The sequence below is a fragment of the Podarcis vaucheri genome, assembly GCF_965113315.1.
Source record: "Podarcis vaucheri genome assembly, chromosome: 2".
NCBI classification, from domain to species: Eukaryota; Metazoa; Chordata; class Lepidosauria; order Squamata; family Lacertidae; genus Podarcis; species Podarcis vaucheri.
The window spans coordinates 126,093,674-126,108,609 of NC_138760.1; the positions used below are offsets into that span (position 1 = coordinate 126,093,674).

General features: G+C 44.9%; 3 protein-coding genes across 4 annotated transcripts in view; 1 reads left to right on the forward strand and 2 right to left on the reverse strand.

Annotated features, from left to right (window-relative positions):
- LOC309525047 (uncharacterized protein) overlaps positions 1-14,936 on the reverse strand; it is a 274,308-nt gene that overhangs the window by 104,416 nt on the left and 154,956 nt on the right. The gene's annotated exons all lie outside the window — the stretch shown is intronic.
- On the reverse strand, positions 2,610-10,767 carry LOC309524787 (uncharacterized protein). Its single transcript, XM_082209828.1, has 3 exons — positions 10,568-10,767; positions 8,386-8,496; positions 2,610-4,531 (listed from the first exon to the last, which is right to left on the reverse strand). Exons 2-3 carry the CDS (start codon positions 8,444-8,446, stop codon positions 2,730-2,732), a joined length of 1,863 nt encoding a protein of 620 aa, XP_082065954.1. The 5' UTR covers positions 8,447-8,496; positions 10,568-10,767; the 3' UTR covers positions 2,610-2,729.
- LOC309524675 (uncharacterized protein) overlaps positions 12,476-14,936 on the forward strand; it is a 121,925-nt gene continuing 119,464 nt past the window's right edge. The window contains exon 1 of one of the 2 annotated variants that reach the window (XM_082209547.1): positions 12,476-12,800. In XM_082209547.1, coding sequence (XP_082065673.1) covers positions 12,722-12,800 — 79 coding nt within the window. In that variant the 5' untranslated portion in view covers positions 12,476-12,721. Of the gene's footprint in view, positions 12,801-13,887; positions 14,284-14,936 lie in introns of those variants that run through there. The other variant, XM_082209549.1, reaches the window with a different exon arrangement.

Genomic DNA, 14,936 nt, shown 5'->3' on the forward strand with positions numbered 1-14,936 from the left:
TGGTCAAGACCCTCATCAATTTCCAAGTGGTCCATGGGGGAAAAGGTTTAGGGACCACTGACTTGAGAGACTTTTCTGATTACCGTATTTTTCGCTCTATAACACGCACCAGACCATAACACGCACATAGTTTTTAGAGGAGGAAAGCAAGAAAAAAAATATTCTAAACGAAATAGTGGATATATGATTTTTGTGGTTCATGCTGTGGCCACAGACATGTGATCTGACAGTGAGTTTGGAGTAGCCCAATGCAAAATTCCTGAGGATCCATGTGGATCCTTGCTTTGTAACCACGGAGGAGGGAAGGAAGGGGAACCATGGATCCTCTGCTCACAGAGGCAGCAGATCCCACCCGCCACCCGCAGGCATTCCCTCCATAACACGCAGACATTTCCCCTTACTTTCTAGGAGGAAAAAAGTGAGTGTTATGGTGCAAAAAATACGGTAATCCCCACCCCACCCCCAAAAGGCAATACTCTTTGCCCTGGCTTTCGACACCTCAAATGTTTATTTTTAGGACCCATCTTATTCTGTGATTCATAAGTTGCTTTAAAGTCTCACGGGCCAATAAGTGAGTGTTTCTGACTGTTAACCAAAAGGTTGGTGGTTCGAGCCCACCTAAGGACGGCTTGGGACAGAATTCCTGAGCGAGAAGACCCTTGCGATTCTATGATTCTAACTGTGTTTTATTTGTTATAATCCGCACTGGGACTCCCGACGCCTCTCGCAGAGCCACAGTTCCCAGAGGGATTTAACAATCAGTTCTTCTTTACAGGGACCTCCAAGACTGGCAGCTCTGTAAGGAGAATTTTGGGTCTCCTAACAACTTTCAGCTAGATGCATTAATTTGCCTATTACTAAACGGTAACGACGACAACACATTTTCAGTAAGTTCAGTAACACATTTCAGTTAAGTGTACACATCAATTATGAGAGGCGTTTAGAGCTGCGCCCTCGCAGAACTACAATTCCCAGACTGGTTTCACGGTCAGTCTTCACAGGGAACTCTGGGAATTGTAGCTCTCTGATGGGAACAGACGCTCTCCTAACAACTCTCTGCCACGAATTTTAAAAGTGGCATACATTAAATGTATGGTGTGGACTCCATTCAAAGGAGGGGGAACCCCACAAGAATCTCAGCCAATAGCAGCTCTCTCATGTCCATTAGAATTCAATACAGTCAATACTGGCCACTCCAGAATTAACTCGGGGATTGTGCTGTGACTATAGTTCAGCTGTCCTCCAACCTGGTGCCCTCAGATTACAACTTCCAGCAGCCCCAACCAAGGAGCATGTAGTTTAAGAAAACCAGAAGGAAACCAGTTCAGCTCCGAGTCATTCTGCACCCCTGGCTTTTCTGTCGTTTCTCTGCTGTGTGGATTCTTTGATGTTTAGTGACAATGGTCTTCCAAGAAAAGTTCCCTCTATACACCAGGCTTTTATACGGTTTTTCCCTGGCGTAGCGCTTTCTGTAATAATAATAACAATTTATTATTTGTACCCCGCCCATCTGGCTGGGTTTCCCCAGCCGCTCTGGGCGGCTTCCACAAAGACCAAAAATACACTAAGATGTCATACATTAAAAACTTCCCTGAACAGGGCTGCCTTCAGATGTCTGTTGAATGTCAGGTAGTTGCTTATTGCCTTGACATCTGGTGGGAGGGCGTTCCACCTGGCGGGCGCCACTACCGAGAAGGCCCTCTGCCTGGTTCCCTGTAACTTGGCTTCTTGCAGTGAGGGAACTGCCAGAAGGCCCTCGGCGCTGGACCTGTGTCCGGGCAGAACGAGGGGGGTGGAGACGCTCCTTTAGGTATACTGGGCCGAGGCCGTTTAGGGCTTTAAAAGTCAACACCAAAACTTTGAATTGTGCTTGGAAACATGCTGGGAGCCAATGTAGGTCTTTCAAGACTGGTGTTATGTAGTCTCGGCGGCCGCTCCCAGTCACCAGTCTAGCTGCCGCATTCTGGATTAGTTGTAGTTTCCGGGTCACCTTCAAAGGTAGCCCCACGTAGAGTGCATTGCAGTAGTCCAAGCGGGAGATAACTAGAGCATGCACCACTCTGGTGAGACAGTCTGTGGGCAGGTAGGGTCTCAGCCTGCGTACCAGGTGGAGCTGGTAGACAGCTGCCCTGGATACAAATTGACCTGTGCCTCCATGGACAGCTGTGAGTCCAAAATGACTCCCAGGCTGCGCACCTGGTCCTTCAGGGGCACAGTTACCCCATTCAGGACCAGGGAATCCTCGACACCTGCCCGCCTCCTGTCCCCCAGAAACAGTACTTCTGTCTTGTCAGTATTCAACCTCAATCCATTAGCCGCCATCCATCCTCCAACAGCCTCCAGGCACTCACACAGGACCTTCTCCGCCTTCACTGGTTCTGATTTGAAACTCAGATCAGTTATCTCATTTCTCTCCTGAGTGAATTTGTGGATGAGAATTGAGGATGCGTTGCGTTGCCTAACCCAACAATTCAGGAATTTTTGTTTTCCTTTTCCGTGATGTGTAGTGAGGTTTATCTTGAAAGGGTACAGCAAGGGAGAGTAAGCCTTATCTTCAGCTGCAAAACCTAGGAGCTGAAGGAGTATCCCTAAGGAGTATCCCTAAACCAGTCTCAAAGTCGCCAGCACCCCTAGCAATAGTGCCTCCATCTTGGATTAAGATTCAGTACATTCACCAACAGCAATTCCAAAACAGACCTCAGGATTAGATGAAACAAATTCTGCATTCCTTAACAGTTCTGTGGTTTATCTGCTCTGTGGATTCTCTGATGTTTGGTGAGATTTGTCTTGTGTGTGAAGTTCTTACCACACTCTGAGCATGTATATGGTTTCTCCCCGCTGTGAATCCGTTGGTGGGAAGCGAGGTATTTGCTAGTACTGAACCTCTTTCCACACTCCAGACATTTGTACGGTTTCTCCCCTGTGTGGGTTCTCTGATGAGAAGTGAAGTCTGAACTCTGACGGAAGCTCTTTCCGCACTCTGAGCACTTAAATGGCTTCCCCCTCGTGTGGATTCGTTGGTGAGCTGTGAGGTATTTGTTGCTACTGAAGCTCTTCCCACATTCCAAACAATTATACGGTTTCTCCCCTGTGTGGAGAGTTTGGTGCGAAATCAGACTGGTGCTGAAAAAGAAACTCTTTCCACACTCTAAGCATTTAAAAGATTTTTCCCCTGTGTGGATTTTCTGATGTGAACTGTAGTTGGTTCTATGACTAAACCTCTTTCCACACTCCAAGCACACATACGGCTTCTCCCCTGTATGGATTCTCTGATGTGAACGGAGGTTTCTGCGATCGCTAAACCGCTTTCCACACTCCAGACATTTATAGGGTTTCTCCCCTGTGTGGATAATTTGATGTGACGTAAGGCTGGCGCTCGTACTGAAGCTCTTCCCGCACTCCACACACTTATAGGGTTTCTCTCCCGTGTGAAGTTGTTGATGGTGAGTGAGGCTTGTGCTATGATTAAACCTCTTTCCGCACTCCAAACATTTATAGGGTTTCTCCCCTGTGTGGATTTTCTGATGTGCAGTGAGGTTAGTCTGCTGGCTAAAACTTTTTCCACACCTCAAGCACGGATACGGTTTCTCCCCTGTGTGAGTTCGTTGATGGGTAGTGAGATTTATCTTCTGCCTGAAACTCTTTCCGCACTCCACACATTTAAAAGGTTTTTCTCCCGTGTGGACTCTTTGATGAGAAGTCAGGTACTTGCTGCTACTGAAGCTCTTCCCACACTCCAAACACTTATATGGTTTTTCCCCTCTGTGAATATTTTGGTGTGCAACAAGGCCATCCCTCTTATTAAAACACTTCCCACACTCCAAACATTTAAACGGTTTCTCCCCTGTGTGGATTCTCTGATGTGAAGTGAGATACTTGCTGTTGCTGAAGCACTTTCCGCACTCCAAGCATTTGTATGGTTTCTCCCCTGTGTGGATTTTTTGATGTGAAGTAAGAGCATCTCTCCTGTTAAAGCTCTTTCCACACTCCAGGCATTTAAATGGTTTCTCTCCTGTGTGGATTCTCTGATGAATCGTGAGATATTTACAAGTGCTGAAACACTTTCCACACTCCAAGCATTTATAGGGCTTCTCCCCTGTGTGGATTCTGTGATGGGAAGTGAGGCTTGTGCTCTGACTGAAGCTCTGTCCACACTCCATGCATTTATATGGTTTCTCACCCGTGTGGATTCTCTGGTGTTTTCTAAGGGTTGACTTATCGCTGAAGCTTTTGTTACAGTCCGAACATTTAAATGGTTTCTCCCCTGTGTGGATTTTCCAATGAGCAATGTGGCTCAATTTGCAGGTAAAGCTTTCCCCACACACAAGGCACTGGGTCGTTTCTTCTCCTTCACCTATGTTTTCTTGGACTGGGATTTCAGAAATCTCAGCGCTCTGAGAAGCAGAGGATTCGCTTAGTGTGTGTTTCACTTCGGGTTTTGTTCTCCCTTCTTCCTCCTCTTCACATCCGGTTCTGTCTAACAACACCCTGTGTGGTTCATCTTCATTCTCCCTCTCTCTCCTGTCATGTCCTGGAAAAAGGAGAGACAATTAATTAGTAACAGCCCAAGTGGGAAATAAGAGTCTGATATCAAAGAAGGAAAACAGGGGCGGACAACCTTTTCGTGGCAAGGGTCAGAACAGTGAGTACCTCTTTGTAATTTTGACAAATGACAGGGCCTTTTCGGTGGTGGCTCCCTCCCTAGTGCCCTCCCTAGTGAGGTGAGCCTGCCTCTATCATTATTATCTTTCAGGAGGAATCCGAAAACATTCCTGTTTTGCAAAACAACAACGGATGGGACAGAGTGAGGGAGATATTTATGGAACAACAATGGGATATCTGCTCCGCCCAAGGCAACAGCAACAACCAGGAAAAGATGGACATGACATTTTACAGGGACAGGAAGAAACACCGTGCACAGAGTAACTGCCACACACAGGAAGAACAAGGATATAGTTTGAGTGCTTCACTTGTAGTTTTATAAATCATTTAAGGTGTCAATACAAATATAAGTTATTAATATTGCAGTTGTTGTATAAGGGATTATTATGACGACCGGAATGTAATTGATATTTATAAGATTTTGGAACGCAGAAAAAAAAAATCATCAAACCATCAATTCTAACACACCTTATCTAAATTACATAATTCGGTATTTGAACGATTGGTATTAGTAATTGTATTATAAATTGGTATTGTTATAATGAGGCTATTATTGAATTATAATTGAAAACTAATAAAAATTATTATCAAAAAAGAAAAGAAACGATTCCTGTCCACCCAGGCATTTGGTGGCTGAAAAATGTTGCTCCGGGCAACCTTGAGATCACTGAAGTAGGTTTTAATTGTAATTCAGGCGTTTGCCTCCTAGGGTGGGTCAGAAGGAAAGGGTTAAAATAGGTGTGATGTGTTTGGCCAGTGAGAATGCAAGGGGGGAGTAAAAGTTAGAGTGGGAGGTTTTGAAAGTCAGTTGAGTTGAGGTTTGGGTTGTTGAGAGTTGAGGTTTGGGAGTGAGTTGAGGTTTGGGAGTTGAAGAAGGAAGAGGGAGGTTTAGATGTGGGTTGGTAGAGTTGTATTGTGAGAGAGTGAGAGGACTTGTGAGGTGGAGTCAGATAGATAGTTGGGAATAATCAGTTTGAAGTTAAAATAAAAAAATTCCTTCCAGTAGCACCTTAAAGACCAACTAAGTTAGTTCTTGGTATGAGCTTTCGTGTGCATGCACACTTCTTCAGATACCTTAGTTGGTCTTTAAGGTGCTACTGGAAGGAATTTTTTTATTTTGACTATGGCAGACCAACATGGCTACCTATCTGTAACTGGAACCAGTTTGAAGTTGTTAGGAACTAAGAATAAGAAAGTGCCAAGTAAAATTAACTGAAACCATAAGCTTGTTCCTGCATTTTAAAATAAACTTGATTATTTGTTTATGTTAACAACTGACAGGACTCCATGTGTCCCCGTGAGATATGGGGTGGTGGCAGCGGAAAAAGCAATGGCAGAGGTGGCACAGGGTCAATAGACCATCAAACGTCCGGGGGCCCTGTGTGTGATCGCCACGAGGCGGTCCCTGAGGTAGCCTGGACCTAAGTTGTTTGGGGCTTTGCAAACTAATACAAGGTCCTTAAAACCTGGTTCGGAATCAGATGGGCATGTACAGGATTACGCTGTTAAGTTGCTAAAATTCATGCCAGCATGCCATGCAGGTGTTGTTGAGACTACAGCTCCCATCATCTTTGATTGCTGGCCATGCTGGCTAAGGATGATGGGGATTGTAGTCCGACAAGAGAAGGACTCAAGATTGAGGGAAGTTTGCTTTTAGGCAAACCTCTCTCCTTGCCCTTTTAGAATACAGAGGAGAAGCAAGGAAATTGAGGGAACGTTCTTTCATATGTGGTGGACCTGTAAAAGGGTAAAAAAACGTATTGGGAAACAATCCACAATGAATTTGGGGGGGGGGGATGTTTAAAAGCACTTTCACCCAAAAAACCAGAGTCCTTTTTGTTGGGGATAATTCAGACAGAAATTCCCAGGTGTCAAAAAAGGTTATTTATGTATGCCACTACTCCGGCTTGTGTTTCGTTTGCCCAAAAATGGAAAACAAGCAAGGTCTCAACTAAAGAAGAATGGCAACATAAACTGATGGAATACGCGCAGCTTGCAGACTTAACATATAGAATAAGAGAACAAGAAGAACATACATTTAGAGAAGATTTGAAAATGTTTATTGAATATAGGAAGGGAAATTGTGCACACCTGAAAACGTTGGCAGCATTAAGGTAAATTCAAGAGTGTAAATAAGTTTTGATGGATGTAATAATGGAATACTGAATGGTACAGTTTCTGTAAAACATGCAGGGATTTATGATTAGCAAAATGAACCACGGAAAGAGAAGAAGGGAAGTCACTGATATCCTAAGGATGTTTGAATGAGTACGTATTCAAAATTGTAAAACAGAAAATTTTAATAAAAAATAGAATAGAATAGAATAGAATAGAATAGAATAGAATAGAATAGAATAGAATCTCTTATTCTTTCTTGAACACCATTCTCTAGGGTTGAGATTTTGGAGCATCAGGGAGGGAGAATGTGATGTGAAACTAAGAGGATGAGGGGGGAAGACTAAGTGCAGGGGAAGGATTTGTGAGTAAGGAGGGGGAAGGTGGAAAGTCTGGAATTTATTATTATTATTTAATCACCTCCCACATACAGGAAAAGATTGAGGCTGGGGATTAGGTCTTATGGGGGCAAGGGAAGGATTTGGGGGCAAGAAGCAAAAGAGTGCAGGGGTGCCAACTTATAAAAAATATTGGGGGAGCCCGCGAAAGCTCATGAATAATAAATAAGCTCATGAATATGCAGATAAAGTGGCGCTGCCTCCTCGTGAGCGAATAGGGGAGAGCGTGCTGCGCCTATTAATCAGCTCCGAAGGAAATTGGGTGGAGCTTTTGCTCGGGAGGGAGGGCAGGAGGCATGCAGCCCGATCCTGTGCATTTTGGGCTGGGGGAGGGGCGGCGGTGGCGCTCTGCTGGAGGGATGCCGGAGATTATTGGGGGGCGGAGCCCCCCAAACGAATTTTTGAGGGGGCTCGGGCCCTCTCAGGCCCCATGGAGTCGGCGCCTATGAAAGAGTGCGACTAATAATAAAAAATAATTTAATCTCCTTCCTTTCCCTGATCAAAAACAGGGCATGTCTGATGCTCTTATGTGTCCATATGAGACTGCAACCTTGGGGCACCCTCCAGCTTCTTCTAAAATCAAGGAAGGCGGTGAACATCCAACATCCAAGCCTGCCACCATCTGTTGTGGCTTTGACAAAGGTCTGCCAGCTTAAGAGATTCCTGGAAAGGAACCCCGGAAGTCCAGCCAGGCTGGAAGGCAAAGATGCAGGGTGACGAAATGTAATAATAATAATAAATAATATTTTTTATTTATACCCCACCCTTCCCAGCCAAGGCCGGGCTCAGGGCTGCTAACAAGCAATAATAAAAACAAGTTGAATGAATACAACTTAAAAACAAGATTAAAATACAACATTAAAACATTAAAATGCAGCCTCATCGCAGGAGGAGAAAGGAAAAAAGAAAGAGGGGGAGGGAATCAAACTGACTCCAAGCCAAAGGCCAGGTGGAACAACTCTGTCTTACAGGCCCTGCGGAAAGAAATCAGATCCTGCAAGGCCCTGGTCTCATGAGAAAGAGCGTTCCACCAGGCCGGAGCCAGTGTTGAAAAGGCCCTGGCTCTGGTTGAAGCTAATCTGACTTCCTTAGGGCCTGGGACCTCTAGGGTGTTGCTATTTATGTAGCAAGGATACATACAAGAAAAGGGGCAAAAATAGTCTGTGATTATTGTTTTTCGCCATCAACCAAGGAGAAAGGGGGCTCTTACCCAGAAAGGCCACGATTCCAGGCTTCTCCTCCTCCAGGGCTTCCCTTGGGTCCGGATCCATCAGGGTATTTTCGGTGAAATGTACAGCCTCCGCTTCAAAGGCACAGGATCCTGGAAGAGAAGGGGAAATATCCTCCAGTTAGTTAATATTTACAACTTGCCATCTCTTTTTCTAGGCAAGCCCTAGAAAAATGATGTCATAGAATCATAAAACTGCACAGCTGGAAGAGATACCAAGAGAAATTTCGTCTAACCTCCTGCAATGCAGGAATCTCAGCTAAAGCAACTGAAATAAAAAATTTAAGGTCTTATATATATATAATAAATGTTCATAAATGTACCAAGCAAACCCATACATAGATATATAAACCACATGTCTGAAGCAGCACAGGAAAAAGCCCCGGATGCATTTTGACTCCCAAACTGACCAAATGATTTCTCTGCAAGGTCAAGGAAAATGGAAAAGCCTCCCCATTGTCTTTTCCTTCACAAATCCCGTCTTAAGGGTATGTCTGTGTATGAATAGGGTGAGCCTGTGACCTGGCTCAGGAACTAAGTATTTATCGTTACAAAAGACTGGACAGGCTCCCCAGGGTATCCAATCAAGTAAGCATTAACAGGTAAGCTGCCAGACAGGAGGTAAACAACGCACTCAGATTTCTGTTGTAGACCACCCTTTCTGTGATGTGGGCATGATGTGTCTGGGGGTGAGCTTGGACTCCAGGGCAGGCAATTTAAAATGTCTATATAAGGGAGGGAACACCTTTGTTCTGGGTCCTCCTCCTTTCCTGCAGGTGAGGAGAGCAACCTTTTGCAACAGTTCAGTAAAGATCAGGCTTACGAGCTGCTTTGCTTCTCCATATTCTCTGGTTGGCCTCTGTTCTTTTCTCTGACTGATGGAGAACCTGCAAACGACTCTATAAGGGTTCTTGTGTCCCCCATAAGGGAATAAGGGCAGATTTATGTTTACGTTTCTTACACATCCGTGACGGACGGAACCTCTGATTAAAAACCTCCAAGGAAGGAGAGTCCACAATTTCCCCACAATTTCCCGGGGGAAAGCGTTCCACTGTCCAACAGCTCTTACCATCAGAAAGTTTTCCAAAATGTTGAGTTGGAATCCTGAAATACACTCAGAGTCGACAGCTCATAGTGGTGAGGAGGAATGGAAGTTCCCCCAGAATGTCTGCTTTATATACATTATTTACACAATGGGCCTCACGTGATTGGCTAATTCCAGGATTCACCTGTAGGCCAATCTGGTTGCGGATTCACTTCTACCTGGGGCTGGATTGGGTGGCTCCTGTGGACCAATCAGACTGCTGCATTCGGAATCCTATTGTTCTAGGACCTGCCTTTTGGATCCTATTCAACTCAGTACATAATAAATCCCCTTTCTTGTAACCTGAAGCCATTGGTTCGAATCCTGCCCTCCAGAGCAGGAGAAAACAAGCCTGCTCCCTCTTCCACGTGACAGCCCTCCTAAGGCTAGGTTTCCAGACCCTTCATGCTTGGAGCTCAATCAATGCAATATATATTAAGATATACTTTCTTGGGCTCCATGATCACTGCAGATGGTGACAGCAGTCACAAAATTAAAAGACGCCTGCTTCTTGGAAGAAAAACAATGAAAACCTAGACAGCATCCTAAAAAGCTCACTGGAAGGACAGATCCTGAAGCTGAGGCTCCAAGACTTTGGCCACCTCATGAGAAGAGAAGACTCTCTGGAAAAGACCCTGATGTTGGGAAAGATGGAGGGCACAAGGAGAAGGGGACGACAGAGGACGAGATGGTGGGACAGTGTTCTTGAAGCTACCAGCATGAGTTTGACCAAACTGGGAGGCAGTGGAAGACAGGAGGGCCTGGCGTGCTCTGGTCCAGGGGGTCACGAAGAGGCGGACGCGACTAAACAACAACAACAAAATTAAGGCACCGATGCAAGGCCAATGTAGTTGATATCCCTGCATTGCAGAGGGTTGGGGCCCCTTCCAACTCTACAATGCTATTATTTTAAGGCACCTGCTCTGCTCAACCCCTTGCCTCTTGCCCGTTTTCTCTCCAGTCACTGTCCAGCTACTCTGCGTCTCTGCAACCCGCCTCTCGCTTTTCTCCCTTGCATTTCCCCCCTCCCCATATTCTCTGTGGGTCTCCTTCACCCAAATGCAAGAGGAGGGGGCTCACCAGATCCACACACCCCCGGGTGGAAAGGACAAAGGCCACTTTCCCCAGGTGGAGGCGCACCACCTTCCAGGAACCGGCTTCCGGCTTGCAAAAAAAAATCTTCTCTTTGCGCTCCTTGCGCGCACCAAACCTCCGACTTCTCTCCAAGGTTCCCTTTGCAAAGCTGGAGGGGTGAAGTCTTTTGCTTTAGAGGACACGCTCCCCCCCTCTCCTTTCCCAATTTCCTTCCTCTCTAGGAATCGCTCTCCTCCGCTTCGCTTTAACCCTTCCTTCCTCAGCTTCTGCCTTCTGGAAGAAGGTACAGTATAGGGTTATAAAAGCCAGGACTGGCCGCCTGAGAAACAGTTTCTACGCAAATGCAATTCTGGTTCTAAACGCAGCATAAGGAGTCTCTATAGTATATTGTATTTTAAAATGGGGTTTCAGAGTTTTTAGGGGTTTTTGAATGTTTTATGTAGTTTTTCAATTTCATTGTTCTGTATGGGACAATGACAATAAAGATAGCGTATATCGTCCAGGCAGCAGTCACGAAATTAAAAGATGCCTGCTTCTTGGGAGAAAAGCAATGACAAACCTAGACAGCATCTTAAAAAGCAGAGACATCACCTTGCCAACAAAGGTCCGTATAGTTAAAGCTACGGTTTTCCCAGTAGTGATGTATGGAAGTGAGAGCTGGACCATAAAGAAGGCTGATCGCCGAAGAATTGATGCTTTTGAATTCTGGTGCTGGAGGAGACTCTTGAGAGTCCCATGGACTGCAAGAAGATCAAACCTCTCCATTCTGAAGGAAATCAGCCCTGAGTGCTCACTGGAAGGACAGATCGTGAAGCTGAGGCTCCAGTACTTTGGCCACCTCATGAGAAGAGAAGACTCCCTGGAAAAGACCCTGATGTTGGGAAAGATGGAGGGCACAAGGAGAGGGGGACAACAGAGGACGAGATGGTGGGACAGTGTTCTCGAACCATTGTATAAATGGTTTCTAGAAAAGAAGAACCGCGGCTCTTGCAAATTCTGCCTCTCCCGGAGATGCGCAAAGGCCCGGTCTTGCGGCTGGCACCACAACTTTGAGATTAATCTGGAGTGAGAGCCCTGAGTTGTAAACTCTAACTGAAAAGGCGGTCTGCAACAGAAATCTGAGTGCTTTGTTTAACTCCTGTCTGCCAGGTTATCTGATAATGCCTTATCTGATTGTCTTTCCTGGTAGTCTGCCCATTCCTTTGAGATGGTAATCACTTAATTCCTGAGGCAATGGGAAGCTTCCCTCTCCCTCCTTGCAGAGAAACATTTGGTCAGTTTGGGAGTCAAAATGGTCCATTTACTGTTTTGAATGCAATGGTTGTTGTTGTTTAGTCGTGTCCGACTCTTCGTGACCCCATGGACCAGAGCACGCCAGGCACTCCTGTCTTCCACTGCCTCCCACAGTTTGGTCAAACTCATGCTGGTAGCTTCGAGAACACTGTCCCACCATCTCGTCCTCTGTTTTCCCCTTCTCCTTGTGCCCTCCATCTTTCCCAACATCAGGGTCTTTTCCAGGGAGTCTTCTCTTCTCATGAGGTGGCCAAAGTATTGGAGCCTCAGCTTCAGGATCTGTCCTTCCAGTGAACACTCAGGGCTGATTTCCTTCAGAATGGATGTGTTTGATCTTCTTGCAGTCTATGGGACTCTCAAGAATGGTATGCAATGGTACGTTACCATAAAACACTTTAAAGGATCCAATGGCATGTATCACTTAGAAATTTTCTTCTTTTCTAGAAACCATTTATACATTTTTTTTTTATTTTGAGGAGGAGGAGTGGAATTGCATTTGGAAATTGAACAATCAATTAATCCTTTCTCTAGAGTGTTAATAACAGGATTGTCACAAGACATCTTTGTGGCTTTGCAGGGCAAGGGATCCCCCTCATTCCAACAGTCTTTGCTTCAGGAAGGAATCTGACAGAAGAAGGAAGCGATCCTACAGCTCAGTCAGATCCACTTCCAAGAGGCCAAGGGACCCCAAGCTGAGGGACCCCGAGAGGTTTGCAGCCGACTCCACCATCTCTGCCGTCAGTGGCTGAAGCTGGGGAGACACACCAAGGCTCAGATCCTGGATTTAGTGATCCTGGAGCAGTTCCTGGCTGTCCTCCCTGCGGAGACAGAGAGCTGGGTGAGGGAATGTGGAGCGGAGACCAGTTCCCAGGCGGTGGCCCTGGCCGAAGGTTTCCTCCTGAGCTGGGCAGAGGACGAGAACCTGGTGAGAAAATTTAGAATTGTAGAGTTGAAAGGGACCCAAGGGTCATCTAGTCCACCCCCTGCAATGCAGGAATCTCAACACATGGTCCCCCATCCAATTTGAAACCATACTGGACCCTGCTTAGCTTTGCAAATGTGTCGGCAGTTTCGGAGCTGTATCTGTAAAAAAGGTAAACATGAAAGGAAATTGGGCGACATACAAAGATCTGTTAACAGAAGTAGAATACAAATTGATGGTGAAAGAATATGAGGATATAACAGCTCTGTTAACAGATTGGGAAGGATTTCTAAAGGTTTGAAAAGGAGTTATTAGAAAATAATGAGAAATTGTTATCAAGAATGTACAAACTACTGTTGGAATGGGAGACAAAGGATGAAGAGGTTAAAGCTGTAATGATACACTTGGCAAAAGATATAATATACCAGGTAAATCATGGGGAAAACTGTGCAAAGAGATTTTAAAATTCACAGCATGCAGTTCATTAAAAGAAAATTCTATTAAGATGATGTACCGATGGTATTTTAGTCCAGTAAAGCTTGCTAAAATGTATAAAGATACCTCTAATTTATACTGGAAATGTAAGGATAAGGAAGGTAATTTTTTTCCTATGTGGTGGACGTGTAAAAAAAGTAAAGGGCTTCTGAGAAATGATATACAATGAACTTTAAAAAATTATTAAAATTACGTTTGTTGAAAAAAACCCAGAGGCTTTTTTACTAGGTGTAATAGGAGGAGAATTGCCAAGGAAACAAAAGAGACTGTTTATTTATGCGACTACAGCAGCCAGAATGCTACTAGCCCAGATGTGGAAAGAAGGAAAGGTCCCAACGAAAGAAGAATGGATAACTAAGATGAGTGACTCTGCCGAAATGGCTAAACTTTCCGTGAAGATCAGGCACCAAGATGAGAAAAAATTCAATCAAGAATGGGGAAACTTTATAGACTATTTTAGAGAACACTGTAAAAACGTCAAAAGATTAGCAGGTTTGATGTAACATTGATGAACTAAGAATAGAATTAGGAGGGGGGAAAGAAGTTGGAATTAATTGGAGAAATGTAATTATATGCAAGGAGAATAAAGGGGGGGAATGGAAACAGGAGGGGGGCGAGGAAAAGCCATTTATTGCAAATTTGGATTGAATATCTATATACCAAAAGGGGAACTCTTGTTGTTTTGAAAATAAAATATTTTTTATAAAAAAATTAGTTTAGAAAACTTTTTGGGGCTCCCGTGCAGCTGATCCAGCGGGGCTTTCCGGAGGCGAGACCAGCGCCTCTCCTCGCTCTCTGCCCGGAGAAGCCCAGAGGCTCCTGCTGCTCGGCTCCGAAACGGTTAAGAGCAGCGGCAACAGAGCTGAGATTCCTAGAGCGGAAGAAAAAAAAAAAAGCCGACGGGAGAAAAAGAGCTTCCGCTTCCTGTCCCGCTTGGGGGGGAAGATGCCGAACATGGCGGCGGCTGTCCTTCCTCGCGGAGGCGCTGCAGGTGGGTCATATCATATATTATAACGGGGGGTGGGGGTGGGAGAGTGGAGGTGCTGCTGGAGGGAGTGTGGGGAGGGATAAAAAAAACCCTATTAGGTAAACCGTTTCAATGTAAAAAAATTTCTAGTCATCAGTTTATCCAGTTTTTCACATCTTATTACTTTTAAATAGAGCTCTTGAAAATTGATGGTCATTTTGGTGCAGATTTCTCCTAATGGACACGCTTTTGCAAAGGACATTTCCCCTAATATTTACATTTGCCATAATTAATGCATTCTGTATATAATTCCGCTAAAATAATGCTTTATACGTCTTTCCCCCTTTCTATGGTGGTAGGAAATATTTTCCCAATGGAAGGGCAGATCTTTCTCCTGCTCCTCTCCCTGCAGGCCAACTTCATTGGTCTCTCCATAGGGCTTGGGGTCAAGGCAAACCCTTAAGCATTGGAAAACCTGCAGGGGCTGCCCCTGAAACTAGTAATAACATTAATAATGATAACAGCAACAATTTATTTATACCCCGCCGTCCCTGGCCAGGACCTGGCTCAGGGTGGCTGACATGAAATATAAATTACAATAAAATGTAATAGAAAATTTAAAAAACCAGTTAATTAAAATATGGCTTAAAATACAGTGGATGAAAGATTCAGATTAA

What these genes read in the sequence shown, in the direction of transcription:
- LOC309524787 (XM_082209828.1), bottom strand. Translation starts at nt 8,446, where the DNA reads ATGGATCCGGACCCAAGGGAAGCCCTGGAGGAGGAGAAGCCTGGAATC. An exon ending in TGGAATCGTGGCCTTTCTGG is followed by an intron (nt 4,532 to 8,385) that starts GTAAGAGCCCCC and finishes TCCTTTTTCCAG; the next exon opens with GACATGACAGGAGAGAGAGG.